This window comes from Schistocerca gregaria, chromosome 11 (assembly GCF_023897955.1).
Source record: "Schistocerca gregaria isolate iqSchGreg1 chromosome 11, iqSchGreg1.2, whole genome shotgun sequence".
Classification (NCBI taxonomy): domain Eukaryota; kingdom Metazoa; phylum Arthropoda; class Insecta; order Orthoptera; family Acrididae; genus Schistocerca; species Schistocerca gregaria.
The window spans coordinates 121,483,579-121,505,699 of NC_064930.1; the positions used below are offsets into that span (position 1 = coordinate 121,483,579).

The 22,121-nt window shown below is 40.7% G+C and overlaps 1 protein-coding gene across 3 annotated transcripts in view; it reads right to left on the reverse strand.

Annotated features, from left to right (window-relative positions):
* Positions 1-8,287: 8,287 nt before the first annotated feature.
* Positions 8,288-22,121, reverse strand: part of LOC126295273 (F-box/LRR-repeat protein 14-like) — a 62,411-nt gene continuing 48,577 nt past the window's right edge. For all 3 annotated transcript variants that reach the window (XM_049987700.1, XM_049987699.1, XM_049987701.1), the window contains exon 4: positions 8,288-9,157. In XM_049987700.1, the coding sequence (XP_049843657.1) occupies positions 8,533-9,157 (625 nt within the window). In that variant the 3' untranslated portion in view covers positions 8,288-8,532. The remainder of the gene's footprint in view (positions 9,158-22,121) is intronic.

Sequence of the window (22,121 nt, forward strand, 5' to 3'; positions counted from 1 at the left end):
CTTAACTGTAAAATGTTTATTCAGAAAATCAAAATGGTGACACCTTGTGTGTGCCACAGTGTACGTCTTCACCTCACTAGAACCCACATTCAAACCCTGTTCATACAAAACCAACCAATAAACAATGTTGTTGTTGTTTTTGTTGTTGTTGTAGTAGTCTTCAGTCCTGAGACTGGTTTGATACTGCTCTCCATGCTACTCTACCCTGTGCAAGCTTCTTCATCTCCCAGTACCTAATGCAGTCTACATCCTTCTGAACCTGCTTAGTGTATTCATCTCTTGGTCTCCCTCTATGATTTTTACCCTCCACGCTGCCCTCCAATGCTAAATTTGTGATTCCTTGAGGCCTCAGAACACGTCCTACCAACTGATCCCTTCTTCTTGTCAAGTTGTGCCACAAACTCCTCCTCTCCCCAATTCTATTCAATACCTCCTCATTAGTTTTGTGATCTACCCATCTAATCTTCAGCATTCTTCTGTAGCACCACATTTCGAAAGCTTCTATTCTCTTCTTGTCCAAACTATTTATCGTCCATGTTTCACTTCCACACATGGCTACACTCCATACAAATACTTTCAGAAACGACTTTCTGACACTTAAATCTATACTCGATGTTAACAAATTTCTCTTCTTCAGATCCTTGCCATTGCCAATCTACATTTTATATCCTCCCTACCTCGACCATCGTCAGTTATTTTGCTCTCCAAATAGCAAAACTCCTTTACTACTTTACGTGCCTCATTCCCTAATCTAATTCCCTCAGCATCACCCGACTTAATTCTACTACATTCCATTATCCTTGTTTTGCTTTTGTTGATGTTCATCTTATATCCTCCTTTCAAGACACTGTCTATTCCGTTCAACTGCTCTTCCAAGTTCTTTGCTGTCTCTGACAGAATTACAATGTCATCGGCGAACCTCAAAGTTTTTATTTCTTCTCCATGGATTTTAATACCTACTCCAAATTTTTCTTTTGTTGCCTTTATTGCTTGCTCAATATACAGATTGAATAACATCTGGGAGACGCTACAACCCTGTCTCACTCCCTTCCCAATAAACAATAATACCCACATTTTTATAGCATTCACTCCTTCCACATCAAATGCTCGCTTTCCAAAAGCCTATGCATCCGAGGCAAATATATCGGTTCCAGTACCAAACCCCTTAACACGTACAGTCTTCCCCAGGCTATCCTTCTCTGTCACTTCCCTAGAAACGTTACTCACAAACAAATTTCTCAGACAGAATCCCTCTCTCACCTTCTGATTAGTACAGCTCCCACTTCCAAAATATCACAAGGATGTCCCTCGTTACTCACTACTAGTCTGGCATTGAGTCCCTCTATAGTTTACTACACAAAGACTACAACTTTCTCAAGTCGGGTCCTGAAATGAGATCCTCCCGCTGATATATCTTTGTTGTTCTCTTTTTTCTGCTTTACACAACTATTTCTTCTACTCTGGTACGCAAAGAGTAATATCTTTACTGGAAAAATTGTACAATGGCAAAATAACTTGAGAGACAATGCATGTTGTTATACTGATTTACTTGTGTCCTCTGCACAGTATTTTATACAGGATGATTTTTTCCACTGTGTAAAAACTCCAGGGATTGATCAATGAGACAATAGAGAACAAAAAGATCTAATTAATTTATGTTCAGAAATGCATGGTTTCAATACTAGAACCATTTATTTAATCATACATTGTTACAGAGACTGTGGATTACTAGGTGCTGTACCATGCAGCCACAGTTACAGTATGTGTTAAAAATGGTTTCCACATGCGTCGACACATGCGTGTATGCACTGCAGCATGTTCTGTCTTTCATGCTTACATCAGCCAGGCTGCGTCCAAACGGTATGAAAGGCAGCGCGAATATGCTGCTGCGGTGTATCCACATCTGGAATGGGCTCTGCATACATGATACTTTTGAGATGGCGCCATAACCAGAAATCAAACAGGTTGAGATCCGGTGAATGAGCAGGCCACGCACCCGGATCCCCTCGTCCAATCCACCAACCAGGGAAGACACGATTGAGATGCGTCGGGACATTAATGGTGAAGGGTGCTGTAGCACGATCATATACGAGGGTCACTCCAAAAGAAATGCACCCTTTTTTTTTTTTAAATCCATCTTTTATTCTACATGTTTGAAAGTTTTACAGTGTGTAGATACATCCTTTAGGAACAATATTTTCATTTCTCCACATAATTTCCATCCCTCTCAACTGCCTTACGCCATCATGGAACCAGCGCCTGCAAACCCGCACGGTAAAATTCTGGACCAACCTGTTGGAGCCACTATTTGGCAGCGTGCACAAGGCGGGAGGGGGAGGAGGAGGAAATTACTGTTTAACGTCCCGTCGACGACGAGGTCATTAGAGACGGAGCGCAAGTTCAGATTAGGGAAGGATGGGGAAGGAAATAGGCCGTGCCCTTTCTAAGGAACCATCTCGGCATTTTCCGGAAGCGATTTAGGGAAATCACGGAAAACCTAAAGCAGGACGGCCGGGCGCGGGATTGAACCGCTGTCCTCCCAAATGCGAGTCCACTGTGCTAACCAATGCGCCACCTTGCTCGGTTGCACAAGGGAGTCATCATCTTCAAACCTTGTTTCACGAAGAGAGTCTTTCAGTTTCCCAAAGAGATGATAGTCACACGGAGCCAGGTCAGGACTGTAAGGTGGGTGTTTCAGTGTTGTCCATCCGAGTTTTGTGATCGCTTCCATGTTTTTTGACTGACATGTAGCCGTGCAGTGTTGTGCAACAGCAAAACATCCTGCTTTTGCCACTGAGGTCGAACACGACTCAGTCGAGCTCGAAGTTTCTTCAGTGTGATCACACATATGCATCAGAATAAATGGTGGTTCCACTTGGCACGATGTCCACAAACAAGAGTCTTTCGGAACTGAAAAACATCATAGCCATAACTTTTCCAGCAGAAGGTGTGGTTTTGAAATTTTTTCTCTTGGGTGAATTTGCATGACTTCACTCCATTGATTGCCTCTTTGTCTCTGGTGAAAAATGATGGAGCCATGTTTCATCACCTATCACAATTCTTCCAAGAAATTCATCTCCACCATTCTCGTACTGTTCCAGAAGTTCGCTGCATACCGTTTTTCTTGTTTCTTTGTGAGCCACTGTCAACATCCTGGCAACCCACCTGGCACAAACCTTTTTTAATGCCAACACTATCAGTATTCTGCAAACACTTCCTTCCCCTATCCCAAAGTAGCGTGAGAATTCGTTCACTGTGATACGTCAGTCAGCAGTCACCAATTCGTTACCTCCCTGCACATTGTCTGGAGTGTGTGCAGTGTGAGGCCTGCCGCTGTGAGGACAATCCTCAATATTGCCGTGCCCGCTTTCGTCACGTAACCTGCTCCCCCACCGACTAACTGTACTGTGATCGACAGCAGCATCTCCGTACACCTTTTCAAGCTCTTGTGGATGTTTCACACTTTCTTGTTTTCACAGCACAGGAATTCTATGACAGCACGTTCCTTCTGACAAATGTCAAGTGTTGCAGCCATCTTGAAGACACGCTGTGTCAGCGCCACTCGCGGGAACAGGTTGAACTAAGTTTGAAAAGAAGTGGGAAGGATGCATCTACAAACTGTAAAACTTTCACACATGCAGAATGAAAACTGTATTTTTACAAAAATAGTGAGCATTTCTTTTGGAGTGACTCTTGTAGCAGCCACATAACCCTCGAATCATCAAAGGCGCTTCTTCCAGCAGGGGAGGCAAAGTCATCAACAAGAAATGCGTATAGTTTCAGCGTGTTAGGTGATGTGGAAGGAAGACTGGTTCCAAAATACAGTCAGTCACCAGTTATCCCGGCCCACCCATTCCAGCTACACTGATGCTGAAGATTCAATGTCAAAGTACCATAGAGATCCTGCAGATTATCCCACAGATGACTGTTATGAAAGTTGAAGATACCACTCCATCTAAAGCTGGCCTCGTCTGTGAACACGATGGATGACACAGATTCTGGAAATGCGGTTGCCTACCGAAGAAACCAGCAACAAAATGAAACTGCTCCCAAGGTGGAAAGTCTGTCACTAATAAGCCCTGCAAACACTGTAGGTGATAAGGGTGGAACAACTGTCATGGAGAATGTTCCACACAGTCATCTGGCTTACCCTGTATGGGTGGGCCAACTGCCTGGTACTGACACGGTGGTCCTCTTACACACTGTTAATCAAGTCTTGTATCCGAACATTTTGGATACGTTCTTCATGATTTCCTGCTTCCTCAAATGATGCTGTCTCAGACAAACTACAAAACACTGTTACAAACATTGAATGCTGACACTACCTTGCTGCCTGCCGCCTGTTGCCATTTGCCTATCTGTAAGTAAACACCATGTTTGCAAGCTCTCGATTCGAATATAGAACTTTTGTATAAAATGCTGTATCACATCCACCAAAATATGAGTCAGTAAGAGAAGTGAACTGGACACAACATTATCAATTACTATGGCAAGAGAGGGACTAGGGAATGACATATGAGAAACAGTACCACCCTCCAGGAGGATGCCATGCATACTTAACTGTGGCTGCATGGTACAGTGTGTATTAGACTGCAGTCTCTGCAACAGAGTATGATTAAATAAATGGTCTTTGACGCTGAAACTATGCATATCCAGACATAAGTTCATTAGACCATTTTTGTTCCATATCCTCACATGGATCAAACCCTAGAGTTCGTGCACGGTGGAAAAAAATCGTGACCACCATTAAACTGGCTGAGCACATTAACAGATATAAAACAACTATCTGCCTTGGGGACACTGAGTATCCATTTGTCAAGTATGCTCTACAGCACAACTCGAGGGGCTTCAGAGCCTGTTACACCACACAGTCTATTTTGATCTTCTCACCCCATACTAGTTTCCCTGAACTCAGATGATGGACGTTTCTTTCTCTCAGCTGATCACAGGCTGTGTTCGAAAAATGAACAGCTTAGAGAAAGTAGTGGTGACAGCTTCTGTAGGACCCACACTCCCCATACTTCAGCCTTCAGGACTTCACCTCGATTCCTAAACTGATGGAAGCACTTCACAGGATTTGCTTTGGAACTGTCACAGAGATAATTCGAGCAGAGGTAGATGGTTCCATTCAAATTACCGACACAACATGCACTGCTAAGTGTATCCTATGACTTTCATATCACTGGCTATACATTATACACAATGCTAGTGACAACATCGAAGGACAGTAAAACTTTGAAACATATATCTATTATGTATAAGTTGTGCATAAATAGTTGCCATTATTAAGCTACAAAACTTGTACAAAACAAACAGAAAGGGTCCCAATACACTTACCTGGGGCACACCTGAAGTTTCTTTAGACATTTGCTGATAATTAACCATCAAAGATAACATGCAGTGTCCTCTCCATCATGAAATTATGAACCCAGTCACAGAATTCATTCTATCCCCATATGATTGTAACGTATTTAATAAGCACATCTATGGTACTGAGTCAAATGTCTTTTGGAAGTTATGCACACACCTGACTCCCTTAATCTACATCTACACCGACATCCATTCTCCACAAGTCACCTGATAGTGTGTGGTGGAGGGTACTTTGGGTACCTCTTATCGGTTCTCCCTTCTATTCCACTCTCGTATTGTTTGTGGAAAGAAAGATTGTGGATATGCCTCTGTGTGGTCTCTAGTCTCTCTGATTTTATCCTCATGGTCTCTTCGCAAGATATACATAGGAGGGAGCAATATACTGCTTGACTCCTTGTTGAAGGTATGTTCTAGAAACTTCAACAAAAGCCCTTACCTGCTACTGAGCGTCTCTCTTACAGAGTCTTCCACTGGAGTTTATCTATCATCTCCATAATGCTTTCTCGATTACAAACTGATCCTGTAATGAAGTGCAATGCTCTCCATTGGATCTTCTCTATCTCCTCTATCAACCCTATCTGGTACAAATCCCACACCGGCGAGCAGTATTCGAGCAGTGGGCGAACAAGTGTACTGTATGCTACTTCCTTTGTTTTCGGATTGCATTTCCTTAGGATTCTTCCAATTAATCTCAGTCTGGCATCTGTTTTACTGACAATTAATTTTATACGGTCATTCCATTTTCATTCATTCCTAATTCCTACTCCCAGATAATTTATGGAATTAACTGCTTCCAGTAGCTGACCTGCTATACTGTAGCTAAATGATAAAGGATCTTTCTTTCTATGCATTCACAGCACATTACACTTGTCTACATTGAGATACAATTGCCATTCCCTGCACAATGCGTCAGTATGTTGCAGATCCTCATGCATTTCAGTAGAAGTTTCCATTGTTACAACCTCTCGATATACTACAGCATCATCTGCAAAAAGCCTCAGTGAACTTCCGATGTTATCCACAATGTCATTTATATACATTGTGAGTAGCAACGGTCCTACGACACTCCCCTTCAGCACACCTAAAATCACTTTTACTTTGGAAGACTTCTCTCCATTGAGAATGACATGCTGCGTTCTGCTATCTAAGAACTCTTCAATCCAATCACACAATTGGTCTGATAGTCCATATGCTCTTACATTGTTCATTAAATGACTATGGGGAACTGTATCAAACGCCTTGTGGAAGTCAAGAAACATGGTATTTACCTAGGAACCCATGTCTCTGAGTCTTGTGGACGAGTAGCGCGAGCTGGGTTTCACAAAATTGTCTTTCTCGAAACTCATGTTCTGATTCATACACAGAATATTTATAGTCTCCAGAAAAGTCATAATACTCTAACACAATATGTTTTCCAAAATTCTACAACTGATCGATGTTAGAGATCTAGGTCTATAGTTCTGCACATCTGTTCGATGTCCCTTCTTGAAAACGAATGACCTGAGCCCTTTTCCAGTCTTTTGGAACGCTACGCTCTTCTAGAGACCTACAGTACACTGCTCCAGAAGGGGGAAAGTTCCTTCATGTAGTCAGTGTAAAATCAAACTGATATCCCATCAGGTCCAGTGGCCTTTCCTGTTTTGTGCGGTTTTGATTTTCTATCCCCCTGTCATCTATTTCGATATCTACCATTCTGTCATCTGTGCGACAATCTAGAGAAGGAACTACAGTGCAGTCTTCCTCTGTGAAACAGCTTTGGAAAGAGACATTTAGTATTTCGACCTTTAGTCTGTCATCCTCTGTTTCAGTACCATTTTGGTCACAGAGTGTCGGGACATTTTGTTTTGATCCACCTACCGCTTTGACATAGGACCAAAATTTCTTAGGATTTTCTGCCAAGTCAGTACACAGAACTTTACTTTCGAATTTGTCAATGGCTTTCAGGATTTCATGTCGAGAAAAGCATAAGCCAGGTTTCACAAAATCAATCTTTTCAAAACCCATGGTGGTCAGCATTCCATTCATGATATCTCATTTCTTTTGAACTCAAATTATGCTCACTGCCTGTTCTCTCTGTTGTGCCCTCACTCCCCTGGCCCCCTTCATACGTGCCATCTCTCATCCTCATTACAGGTGGCTTTCCATCTTCCTGGGGTTTGAGCAACATGTCCTGCCTTTTTAAGTTCCCCAAAATCATTTCTCTCCCCTCCCAGCGACGGAATTATTCTTTTGGTGTGAAAAAAAATTTGGCCATGAATATCTTTTGCCATAAAATTATTACTGGGTGTTCACTATATTCACACAATACATTTTTGATGCCAACAATTATTTTGGGATTAGCGAAAGTGTTTTGAGGCAGTGAAATTAGTGAACCAGCAGTTTGGCTAAACAAAATGAGTATAATTCTGTTCTTTTTTTATAGCTGTACTGGAAGATGAAACCAATTTAGATGATTTACTAAGAAGCAAATTGAAGCAAAACAAATTATTGCGATGAAGGTGAAGAGCACTCGAGCTTAATCCTTGATCACCTCGAGTAAAACATTTTTTATTATTTCTGGTTTACAAACTAAATCATCTGAGTAGAACTGCTGTAGATTTTGATGAAGACATAGATGTAAGCCTGACTTTATTTTAATTCTGGCTTACCATTCCTCATGCAAGGTGCTGTGAGTGCACTCTAAATAAATTTTACCACATATCATAACCATGCTGAGCCAAAATGTTTTAAACAGTGTTACTGTGCTAATTAAACTACTCTGAAGGAAAAATCACAGTTCATAAATAACTGTCACAGTACACGAAGCATTTCCATTTCACAACAGCAACCAGAAGAAACCTCCTTTTGGTTATGTAGTAGGTACTTTTACACGAAGTGTCTAATCAGTTTGTTACTGGGCAACAAATATTCTGTTGGGTTTACTTTGTTTGTTTTTATTTGTTGTGTAATATCATTAAATGTTTGCTACCTGGGTATAGTCTGAAGATAGCTTAGAAATTCACCTTATGATAAGAATAGATAGTATTTCAGTATTGTTCCCAATAACTTTGCATTACATCAATTACATAACGTGACATTTTGACATAAATGTATACAGGATGTAAAGGAGCAAAATTTCTTCGGCCACACGAGTGCACACAACACCCGACGCAAAGGCACACATCACAGCCGCACCTTGCCCTTTATTGACAGTTTCGGCAGGAATGCGGTGAGCCGTTGCAGTTCCTCCTGTCTGACACCCCGGCACCCGTAAACGGTGAGTGTCTCGAGTTCAGACAGCCGTCCCACCGTCTCCTGCAGCGGCACACCCTCCAAGTCGGAGCCGTGCAGGTCGAGGTGCCGGAGGCCGGACGCGTGCCGCAGGTCGGAGTAGGCGGCGGGCGGCAGGCCGGCATTCTCGCCCACGTCCAGGGCGCGCAGCTGCGGGCAGTGCCGCAGGAATGACAGGTCGCGCACCCCGTCCCCTGCGGTCCCGCCTACGCCCGACACATCGAGCCGCTCGAGAGCGGGAAGGTGGGGCAGCAGGTCCGCGGCCAGCTGCTGCCAGCCAACTACGCCGCCGCAACGCGAGAGGCGCAGGGCACGCAGCCGTCCCAGGTGCCGCAGCTCCCGCACCACCGCCGCGTCCACCCATGCGCACCATGACAGGTGCAGCTCGGCCAGCCCGGGCGGCAGGCTGGCGGCACACGACTGGCCCCCCACGACCGACGTCCCTGACAGGACGAGCTCCTCCAACTGCGGCAGTGACCCCAGCACGGCGTCCAGCGAGACGTTGCGCAGGTCGCACCTTGTAATTAAAAATTATTTAGTTTTATTAAAAAACAGTTGTAATTGAAAATATTTTATGTTAAAATGCTAACATTGAAAGCAATGGAATAACTTCATGTGGTGTGCATACTGTAAGACCTTCGGTACACACACCATCAGATTATTTGACCTGTCGCTCTAACGAAGTAGGCGAGTGTCAGCAATATGTCTCGTGGTCTTATTGTGGCGTGTTTATCTTCTGCCATTAGGTCAGACAATAGAAATGCCACTTGCACGCTTAAGAGTAGCATATTGACAGTGACCAACTTTAAACAGAACTTGATTAATTTTCACACACATTTATTAAAATAATAGACATTAGATGATGATACCTCACCTGTCATCAACATCATCTTTGCCTCAGCACTTCCGCCTTGACTGACATCTCTGCCCAAACTCTTTGACTTTAAATATGTCTGCTTGTGTCTGTATATGTATGGATGGATATATATATGTGTGTGTGTGTGTGTGTGTGTGTGTGTGTGTGTGTGTGTGTGTGTGTGTGTGTGTGTGTGCGCGCGCGCCCACGCTTATATAGCTATCCTTTTTTCCCCCTAAGGTAAGTCTTTCCGTTCCCGGGATTGGAATGACTCCATACCGTCTCCCTTAAAACCCACATCCTTTCATCTTTCCCTCTCCTTCCCTCTTTCCTGACGAAGAAACCGCCAGTTGCGAAAGCTCGAAATTTTGTGTGTGTGTTATTTTATTGTGCCTGTCTACTGGCGCTTTCCTGCTTGTTTAGAATATATATAATGCTACACATCTAATCTGTATTACCTCTGTTAGCAGAACAAAGAAATGTGTTGTCATTAAAAACTACCAGTGAAATTTTCAGCAAGTTTTTGTTTATTCACTTGGCCTGTTCACTTAAAATAATGTTTCATTATACAGAAATTACACACGGCTAAATCACAAAAAGGCGGTAGAAAATATAATTTCTTACTGGCAGTAATGATTGTGTTGGCACCGGATGACTTTATGGGAGATGCACAACAAATGATATCCTAGTTATTTCCTGCCCTTTTGATCGCAGTGCTGAGTTAGCTGTGTGCAAATGAACATGAGTTTTTCCCACGTTGAACATGTGTTCATTCTTCAAAGTTACTTCAAATCAAAATCTTTCTCAAAATGTCAGGAAAACTTTAGTGTAGCTTTTCCTAAAAGAAGGCTGCCTAACAAATCAATGATTTGACACACAGTAGCTTGTTTCAGAACGACTGGCAATTGGAAGTGTGTATGAATGTGAATGTTCTGGCCAGACTTCAGTCTTAAGTGATGCCTCATTGGAAAATAATAAGCTTCATTGTTACTTTCACCAAGGAAGTCAATACGAAGACTGTCTCAGCAAACTGGAATGTCTTACAGGAGTGTTCGCAAAGCTACAAAGAAGCTGAAACTCACAAAGAAGCTGAAACTCCGCCTTATCGCTTTCACATTTTGCATGAACTTCCAGAACCTGATAAGAGGAGAAAGTCTACATTACTGTCAATGATTCTTGCACCTTACTCCCAACTGTGTTTTGGTGATGGATTCTGTTTTCTACTCTGATGAAGCATGGTTTCATCTATGTGGCTATGTAATCCATCAGAAGGACAGATATTGGAGTTCAGGAAGTCCTCATGTTTCCCAAGAGACCCCGCCACATTCACAGAATGTTGGAGTTTGGTGTGCAATTTCATCCAAAAGAATTGTAGGCCCAACTTTTTTCTTGGAAATAACAGCAGCTGAACTTTACCATGACATGATCATGCAGTTTACTGCAATGTTAGTGGACGATGAATTATATTGTTGGTTGCAGCAAAATACTGCAACAGTGCACAAGGTGAATAGCAGCACAATAATGATGTGCATGTCCTTTGGGGGGACATTATTTTACATGATCTGTGGCTGCCTAGATCCCCAGATTTATCTCTCTCCAACCTTTTTTCTTTGCGGAAATGTCAAGGATACTGTCTATAATAACAGCTCTCACACAACTGACCAACTGAAGCACAATGGAAAAGGTGTAATATACCGCAGAAGTGTAGTGACCATCCAAAAAGTAGCAGCTAACATGAAGAAACGTGTTGAGATGTGTGTTCCAGGACATGAAGGACATTTCCAGCACCTTTTATGATAAAATATATATTGCGAGTACACTGATCATTCAAAACATTATAACCACTGCCCACCACAATGTTGGATGCGACCTGGTGTCATTGTGGAAACATAATGAGGTAAGAAAGGTATGTAAGTGGAGCAGATGTGGACGCAGAATCACCCGAGTGGAGATACGGGCTACAAAGAAGGGAATCCATTGAGATAAGTGTCTTTGACAAAAGGCAGGTTATAATCATTATGCAGAGACTGTCAAAGAGTATACCAAAAATGGTGAAACTGGTTGAATGTTCACAAACTACTGTAATGAGCACCTGTGGAAAGAGGCAGGAGGACAGTGAACCTACCGCTAGGTCAGAGGCGGGCAAACGTTGCACGCGGCCATGAGCGCACTGCGCTGCATTTGTGCTGCTCGCGTGCAATTGTCGAATGGGGCAGTGGCCACAGCCGGCAGGTTGCGCCAGTGTAGTGCCAGGCTAACCTGCGGAGCGACCACTACGTACTGAGCGTTGTATTTCAAGAACCGGAAAACGCAGAGTGAATCAAGGCAACGGAGAAGTGGAGATTTGCTATCTCTGAAAAAGGAAATGGAAAATCATTTTTTCTTTGTGCAAAAATGTAAAAATTCAAAATGTTTAATATGTGGCAGTATTCTCGCTGGTTAGCGGAAGTTTAATATTGAACGCCATTATAATAAATTTCAATATGTTCCCGTACTTAGTGCAATAAAAGAGGAATTTCTCAAGCGATTTGAGGATATATCATACTTATCCCAAGGTTTTGAATAGTTCTCGAGACAATTTGCTGTTTCTGTAGATGATATTCATCCCAGTTTGCAAATGGAATTAATAGATCTACACTGTAGATTCTACAGCGTAATTCTTGTATGAGAGACAAGTTCCTTTTGGCAAGCTGTGTAATAGATTTTTATCACAACTTTTCACAGCAAGATTTCCCTCGTCTCCATCGTGAAGCCGCGAAGATAATATGATTGGCTCGACATACGTTTGCGAGAGATTTTTTTCTGTTGTGAAAATTAATAAGTCTCGGTTAAGAACAAACATCAGTGATGAAAATTTACATAACTGTTTGCGTTTGTCCGTATGTAGAAATTTTGTTCCAGACATTAAACGCATTGTAAACTCCACCTGTGATAAATAAATACAACGTATTGTAGGTAATAGGTACTCTTTCAAACCATGATTTCTTTCAAGCACATTACAGAGGAAGAAGTGGAGAGATGGTATGGTGGGGAGGGGAGAAAAGCGGGTGGCCAGCTTGACCCTGTGTGCACGCAGAACACCTGTTAACTGCACGTGTGCAAGTGCACCGCACACGTGCAGGATTCCTGCCCGCCCCTGCACTAGGTGCTAAATGGTGGGATGTCAACAACTCTTCACAGAATGTGGGTTTCGAAGGCCTGTCTACCAGTAAAGTAGGATAGCTGGTGATCTGTGGCATCTCTGCCAAAAGAGCACAATGGTGATGCACACACAATTGTTTCGGAGCACACTGTTCATCGTACACTGTTGAACGTGGAACTCTGCAGTGTACCACCCCTACAGCTGCAGTGAATTGCAGTGGGTACATGACCATCAGGATTCGACCATCAGTCAACGGAAACATGTCAGAGGGAATCACATTTTTGCTACATTAGGTTGGTGGTCATCTCGACAAATGCCACAACTGAGGCGAATTGCAGCTCAAAACGTGCAGCATGCCGTGGATGAAACTTTGCCCTTGATATGTGTGTTTCAGGTTGGCAGGATAATAGTTTACCGAGTGAAGAATGAGAAGCATGTGGTGCCAGGTGTGTGGCACGAATCAGTCCCAGTGCAGTAATCACTTCCTGTCATGACGTCAAAGCTCCCACGTTGCTGGCTTTGTTTTGTGTGTACATAAGCAACACATATTGTGGTTGGTTTCTCCTGTGTGATTGCATTGTTCTATGCTTCAGGAAATTCTGACATGAGGAAAAAGTCACAGAAAAGAAATCATTTATACAATATGTTGTGTCAAGGTGTGCCACCAAACAGCCAGGCACTGGAGTTATTACAGAGAACTATTGAGTTTTATGAGCAGGGAGAGTATATGTAAGTATTCACGAACGGCCATCGGTTCCTGCCAATAAAGTAGTAAAATACACAGGAAAAACTCTTAGACTTATTGGAGGAACGGTAATAGGTAAGGGAGTGATACTGCAAAAGCTGAGAGATGGAGATGCGGACCGTAATGATTCAGAGGCGTCTGGATTGGATAATGTAATTTTAGTAACTCCTGGAAAGAAGAAAAGGCAGCCTGCTCCCCCCTCCCCCCTCCTCCCGCCCCAACAGACTTAGATTCCTTTCAGAGTGATGGTATTTGCAGTCATCTTTATGCTTACTGCAGCAGGAAAGAGTAGCCTACCATAGCAAAGTTGCAATTATCGTTAAAAGAAAGTGAACTTTTCAGGGGTGGGAAAACTTCATTGAAAATTGTGCTGGAAAGTATAGGTTTCCATTACAAAGTGCTAGATGGATGGAAAGTCCTGTTAGAAAAGATGCATATTGTAACAGTTCAAAGCATATTCTTGCACAAAGTTGTGGGCACAGACATTAATTCTGTAATATGGCTAGACAAAACATGGGTTAATGCCAGGGAAGCTGTCAGTAAATGGTGGATGCATGACACTCCAAGTAGTAGTGGTCATCACACAATGGTAAGAGGAGCTAGATTAATTGTAGTCCATGCAGTTTTCTCCAGTGGTTTTGTTCCCGACACACTTTCAACTTTTTGGTCGAAAAAGACAGGTAGTTACCATGAGGACATGGATCACACATGATTTGTTGAGTGGTTCTGGAAGATATTAATGTGTACTCATGGTTTTCTTCAGCAAATCTGTACATACTGTAAGGTCACATCGCTAAATATTATCATGTCCTATTTAAGGACAGCAGTGATTGAAAAGGGAGCGTGACAGGGCTGTAGCCTATCCCCAATGCTATTCAATTGGTACACTGAGCAAGGAGTCAAGGAAGCAACAAAATACAGAGTGTCCCAGGAGGTATGATCAATATTCAGGGTTCGACAGGAATAGCAATTTGAAACAAAAAAAGGCTAGTAGCCATGGACTCTAAAATTCATACCTTAGGAGCTTTGAGCACTTGTTCAGTATAAGGGATTTGTTTCACAATCATGAAGATGAACAAGTGCTCATGGCTCCTGACTTATGCACTTTAGAGTCAATGTTTACTACATTTTTTTGCTCTGAATGAGCATCTTATCATCTCCCTGAACGCTGACGATTCCTTGTTGGACACCCTGTACATGAAGAGAGAATTAAAGTTCCAGCAGAAAAAATAATAAAAAAACTCTGAGACTAACTGATGCCACCGATATTGTGTCAGACATCAAAGGACTCGGCAGAGTAGATGAATGGAATGGTTGTTGTTGTTGTTGTTGTTGTTGTTGTTGTTGTTATCTTCAGTCCAGGGACTGGTTTGATGCAGCTCTCCATGCTACTCTATTCTGTGCAAGCTTCTTCACCTCTCAGTGCGTACAGCAGCCTACATCTTTCTGAATCTGTTTAGTGTATTCATCCCTTGGTGTCCCTCTACAATTTTTACCCTCCACACTGCCCTCCAATACTAAATTGGTGATCCCTCAATGCCTCAGAATGTGTCCTACCCACCGATCCCTTCTTCTAGTCAAGTTGTACCACAAACTCCTCTTCTCCCCAATCCTATTCAATACCTCCTCATTAGTTTTGTCATCTACCCATCTAATCTTCATCATTCTTCTGTAGCACCACATTTCGAAAGCTTCTATTCTCTTCTTGTCTAAACTATTTATCGTCCATGTTTCACTTCCATACATAGCTACACTCCATACAAATATTTTCAGAAACGAATTCCTGACACTTAAATCTATACTCGATGTTAACAAATTTCTCTTCTTCAGAAACGCTTTCCTTGCCATTGCAAGTCTACATTTTATATCCTCTCTACTTCGACCATCATCAGTTATTTTGCTCCCCAAATAGCAAAACTCTTTTACTACTTTAAGTGTCTCATTTCCTAATCTAATTCCCTTAGCATCACCCGACTTAATTCGACTACATTCCATTATCCTCGTTTTGTTTTTGTTGATGTTGATCTTATATCCTCCTTTTCTTCTTTGCTTAGAACTGGGTTCCATCTGAGCTCTTGATATTCATGCAAGTGGTTCTCTTTTCTCCAAAGGTCTCTCTAATTTTCCTGTAGGCAGTATCTACCTTACCCCTAGTGAGATAAACCTCTACATCCTTACATTCGTCCTCTAGCGAGCCCTGCTTAGCCATTTTGCACTCCAGTTGATCTCATTTTTGAGACGTCTGTAATCCTTTTTGCCTGCTTCATTTACTGCATTTTTGTATTTTCTCCTTTCATCAATTAAATTCAATATTTCTTCTGTTACCCAAGGGTTTCTACTAGCCCTCGTCTTTTTACCTACTTGATCCTCTGCTGCCTTCACTATTTCATCCCTCAAAGATAACCATTCTTCTTATATTGTATTTCCTTCCCCCATTCCTGTCAATTATTCCTTTATGTTCTCCCTGAAACCCTGTACAACCTCTGGTTTAGTCAGTTTATCCAGGTCCCATTTCCTTAAATTCTCACCTTTTTGCAGTTTCTTCAATTTTAATCTACATGGAATGGTTAGTGTCTTGAAAAGATATTATAAGATGTACAGCAACAAAAGTAAATGAGGGTATGGAATGTATGATCACTTTGAATCAGGTCATGCAGTGAGAAAATGAGTTAAGACATTTTGGGCAGCAAAATAACTAATGCTAGCTGAAGTAGAAAGGATATAAAATGCAAACTGGCAACAGTAAGAAAAGTGTTCCTGAAAAAGATGAAGTTCTGTATGCTGAATATATGTTTAAGAATTAGGAAGTAATTTTTCTGAAGGCATTTGTCTGGAGTGTAGCTTTGTACAGAAGCAAGATGTTGACGATATGCAGTTCACACAAGGAGAGAACAGAAGCCTTCAAAGTGCAGTGCTACACAAGAATGCTGAAGGTTAGATGGGCAGATGGCATAAATAATGAGGACATATTGAACTGAATCAGTGAGAAAAGAAATTTGTGGTACAATTTGACTAAAAGAAGAGATCAGTTGACATAAAAAAATCTTGAGGCATCATCAGCTTGTTAATGGTGGGAGGATAAAAGCTGTAAAGGGAGACCTCGGCTGGACTACAGGATGTAGGTACAATTGGGGGTATGTTGCAATGGTTCATTCAGCGATGAAGAGGCTGGCAGAAGATAGACTAGCATGGAGAGTTTAATCAAAGCAATCTTCAGACTGAAGACTGCAGCAACAACATCATTTTTGTTTCAATACAAACCACATGTTTTTGCACTAGAAAAGGTTTTTGTTTGTTTTGGAGACCCTCAGGATAAGGTTAAAGGAATGAACTCTTGATAAAGAAAAAGCATCCAAATGAAGAAAGCTCACAATAACTGTGTCCATTCTGCCAGAATGATGTTCATGCAAAATCTGTTGCTCTCTTACCATCTTGAAAGGCTTCAGATGCCGACAGTGTTGCTGACAAACAGATAGAAACTGCAGAAAGGGTCAAATCAATTTTGCCATGCCTTCTCAGAGGTTTGATAGATGATACATTTCTATAGCAAAATTGAAAAGCTTACATCTGAAATACATTAGTACCAGCTAGGACACTATTTGATACTGAAGACAGCTCATTTGTGGACCCATATCTACTGGTACGATTTTGCTTCTTTCACTCTAGTCAGTTTATACTATTAGATATGATTAATGACCAGATTTACATGCAAATGTGTGATGCAGCCACGTTTGCACAATTTTCCCATTTGGGGAGTAAATGTACATTCGACAGTTTTGTCGATACACCTGCATGAAGTTAGACAGATATATTGCATACTGTATCATTTTATGGCTTCAGATCATACACTGCAATAACTTCCATGACAGCACGATTATTAACATTTTCACTAGGCCTAAATGAATTAAGCTGAGAGTGCAGAACATCAGTAATTCTACATTTTTTTGTTACAGCCTGTTAACTCGTAGTGGGCTAGAGCGCCCCAGTTTCAGCTGGGCGGATGCCAATAGAAAACAATACATTTTGTGTCAAAAAATGTAAATGAAATTACGGTCATACTGTTATTAAGTGATGCTGTCTCGAATGTGATTAAGGCAAGGAACATAATTAAAATATTTTATCCTAATACCCTAAAGCATTAGCCCACAGACTCACTGGGTCAGCTACACAGTGTATCATAACATATAACAATGTGAATAAGATGATATCCTCGACAAACAAGGTAAATAGACACACAAAAACAAAGGTTTGATAAGTCAGGCAGCATTAATTAAAGTCACATGGGGACTTTTTTCCTACTGAAGGTATCCTTGAAAGCACCTGGGCCACCGCACCCTATTTTAACCAGATGGGGTACCTGAATGAATACCGCCATCTTTAACTGTGATAATTTTGATGAATATAAGTTGATAAGAAACCATAAATTCCCACAAATTTATTGAAATTAACATCTGTTTGATTCATTCTATTGAAAAACATTAAGTTACTGTCTGCTGATTGTTTTTTCCACTTTCAAAGTTACTAATGCAGTTTGTGGAAGTGGCATTCAACAACACACATTTGAAGAATGACCCAACTTACATCAAATCAGATTTTGTGCACGTGTCAGCAGCAATATGTTGGAAGCCACAGGTAATTGGTGGAATCTCTGACAAGTATCGAAGAGGTTGAAAAATCTTTGCAATCATTCTGTGGAAAAGTGAGTGTTGCAGCAAAACATAAAAAATAAAAGTTATTACATCAAATGCTGATTCTGAATTTTTGAAGTTAACAAAAAAATATAAGTGCTCCTAAAATAGTGTAAAACATCTTGGATTTATTTTATGAGCATAACATGGAGTCACAGGAGCAATGACATACACAACATAAAAAATAATCCATAAAATACTTGAAAATAGCCTAAAGCTGAAACTGTACAATTGTATCTAAAATAAAAAGAACCGCAGCTGAGGACATAATGAAATTTTTCAAAAAATGCGACACAGATGCAGACCCTATCACAGTGAAAATGATATGACTTGTTCAAAATTTCTTCATTTCAGTACACGTCTGTCATTTCTTGTAATACAGAAAGGTCATTTTCCATGCACAAAAATGTTCTGTCTGAGAAATGCAAGAGACTACATGACAGAAATTGTAGAAATGGCTGTTGTGTCCTATTTTAGAAGAAAATAGAAACAAACACAGAACTGAATTTTGATATCAAATATTTTTATTGTTTTGCTGCTTCAATGTGCATGCTTACATATGAAATACTGCTTGATGCAAACACATTTTAATACTTGACCATCTGTGAAAATACAGGTTCTAGTTATGATATATACTTTCAGCCTGTACTTAGTGTCAGTAGTGACAAATTCAAACAACCAGTTCTTTTATTTTTCATTATTCAATCATATGAGCATTTTGCAATGCCATAAATGGTTTCGACCAGCAAATGATCATCTTTAGACTAAAGACACTGTGAAGGAACACTAGTGTTCACTCACAAAATTTTTATTCTATATCTTCTTTTTCATACTAATAAGCTATGGTTTTCTCTTCCTGCTTGCAGGACGATATTTGATTCACATTTTATAATACTGTATTTCATGATAATACATAGTTAATGCCGGACAAATGATGTGGTGGTGCCTCATGTGGGCAGCAATGACAACTGGGAGAGTATGATGGATTGACGGAACGGAGCCACTGCCCGACAGATGCCACTAGTGAACTGGTAGCGTCAGGTGGTGATACCAACAGACATTAAAGGGAATTAACTATGTTAAAAAGAATAATCTCTCTTTGGTGAGATAGAAAAGACAATACATTATACATGAAAAAGAATGTAACTCGAGATGCTCAGCCATTTTGTCAATGTATGAAGCGTAATTTAATGTTAAAAGTGAAAGATACAAATGTATTGTTTTGTCTCTGGCATTCTCTGTACTGAAAAAGGAATGGTATGTCAACTGTATTGAAATTTGTGACTATTGCACCTTGTCTAAAAAAACTGTAAAAATTAATTCAACACTGTTTTCTATTAAATAGAAAACAATCCAGCTAGTTAATGTTGGTATATTGTCAGAGTCTACTGTAGTGAGCAAACTGAGTGGAAATCGACTTTGAGTTTAATTTGCAGTAAGATTACTTCATGACAAGTTAGACTACTGTGAAGAATTATCATCAAGCAGTGCATTGATTTTTTTCCTCTCTTCACTGACATTGCCAAAAAGCACAAGGGGAAAAAATCAAGGCTCTTCCATACTGCACATTTGTGGCAAAATGAAAATTCGAAGTGCGGCATGAAGTTTTTTACTGGCAAAGTTTCCTTACTGTGTAGCTGGATAAAGCGTCTCACTAAAAAGTAAATAGCACTATACTCACACGATGCTCTCACCATAATTAATATTTTTGTCTCTGCTAGTAAACAACTGCAGATGACAAGTTCAACAATTTCAATGTGGAACTGCTATTTGCAAGGCTTCATAAAGGAACTCGCAGCACATGCTGGAAGCAGTGTGCATTGTACCACGTGTACCGGTATAAAATGAGCGTTAAGATACAAATGTGTCGGTAGGGAACATTTGTTGTGAACGAGCCTTAATTTTTTTTTTTTTTTGTTGGTATGACATTTGTCAAAGATATTTAGTATACATCAAGTCATGGAACAAACAACGTAATATGTTTTCATCGTGTTAACAGTGTTGAATTTTGTACCAGAAAGTGACTATTTGCAGAAAGCATTAATTTTTTGTTTTCATTTGAAAAAAAGTATTGCAGAGTCGCGTCGAATGCTTGTCAAGGCATATGGTGGTCGTGCTCTATCAGAAGCAACATGCAAAAGATTGTTTCAACGGTTCAGAAATAATGATGTAAGAAATGAAGAACGTGGAAGGCCACCAAAAAAGTTTGAAGACGCCAAATTGCAAGCAATGTCGGATGAATATGATACTTTGAGTCAGAAGCAAATAACACCAATGCTAAATGTTGAACAACAAACAATTTCTGAGCGTTTGAAAGCTATGGGAGAGATCCAAAAGTGTGGAAAATGGGTGTCGAATGAATTGAATGAAAGACAGATGGAAAACTGAAAAACCATTTGTCAATCAATTTTACATCGAATTGTTACTGGCAATGAAAAATGGATTTATTTTAAGAATCCTAAATGGGAAAAATCATGGGTTAATCCAGGACAACCATCAACATCGACTACAAAACCAGATTGATTCGGTGGGATCAGAAAGGTGTGGAGTATCATGAGCTTCTAAAACCCGGTGAAACTGTGAATACTAATCACTACAGACAACAAGACAACAAATGATCAATCTGAACGATGCATTGATCGAAAAAAGACCAGAATGGGCCAGAAGACATGGCAAAGTAATTTTTTTTATTTTTTTACACGACAATACACCTGCACACAAAGCAAACCTGGTTCAGGATACAATCAAAACATTTGGCTGGGAGCAGCTACCCCACCCACCGTATTCACCAGGCTTGGCCCCTTCCAACTACCATTTGTTTTCATCATTGGGACACGCATTGGCTGAGGAACACTTCGATTCCTACGAAGAAGTCGAAAATTGAGTGTCTGATTGGTTTGCTTCAAAAGATAAACATTTCTATTGGTGTGGTGTCCACAAATTGCCATAAAGGTGATCAAAATGTATAGAAAGCAATGGTCAGTACTTTGAATAAAATGTTTTTTACTTTTCAGTTCAAAATTAGTGTTTCATTTTCACAAAAAAACGCTCATTTCATACCAGTACACCTGGAATAATCAAAAACACAGTGCAGTACAACATGAGAGTATTGTTGATGACATAAGGAAAGTAGCTTGTGGGTTTTTGCCATTGGAGAGACACTGTTCACCCAAAATAATGTACCAGTGTGGTGTTACAGTTCAGATCTCACAACTGCTGGAAGGTGCATGCCACAGCTGGGGTTGACAATGGTGTGGCAGACTGGAAGTTGTCAATAACACATACAGCACAATACAAGAATATTGTCGATAACATAAAAAACTGTTGGCAGCATATGCCTTTAGTCTGGCGACAGCCAATAGCTGGTCAACAACGGTTATGGCACTGTGAAATGTTCATGCGATTGAGTTGCAATAAGTGTAAAAACACAGAATTACTCATAAGTATGTCTGGGATACATGGAGGAGGCTTAGAGACACTGAAAGGTTTCGGATAGATTATTTAACGGTAGGAAGGAGATTTAGGAACTAGGTTTTAAATTGTTAAGATATTTCCAGGGGCAGATGTCAACTCTGACCACAATCTATTGGTTATGAACTGTAGATTAAAACTGAAGAAACTGCAAAAAGGTGGAAATCTAAGGAGATGGGGCCTGGATAAACTGAAAGAACCAGAAGTTGTAGAGCATTTCAGAAAGAACATTAGTAAACAATTGACAAGAACAGGGAAAGAAACACAGTAGAAGAAAAATGGGTAGCTTTGAGAGATGAAATGGTGAAGGCAGCAGCAGATCTAGGTAAAAAGACAAGGGCTAGAGGGAAACCCTTGGGCAATGGGAGAGATACTGAATTTAACTGATGATAGGAGAAAATATAAAAATGCAAGAAATTAAGCAGACAAAAGGAATACAAACGTCTCAAAAAATGATATCGACAGGAAGTGCAAAATGATTACGCAGGGATGGTTAGAGGACAAATGTAAGGATGTAGAGACTAATCTCACAAGGGGTAAAATAGATACTGTCTACAGGAAAATTAAAGAGACCTTTGG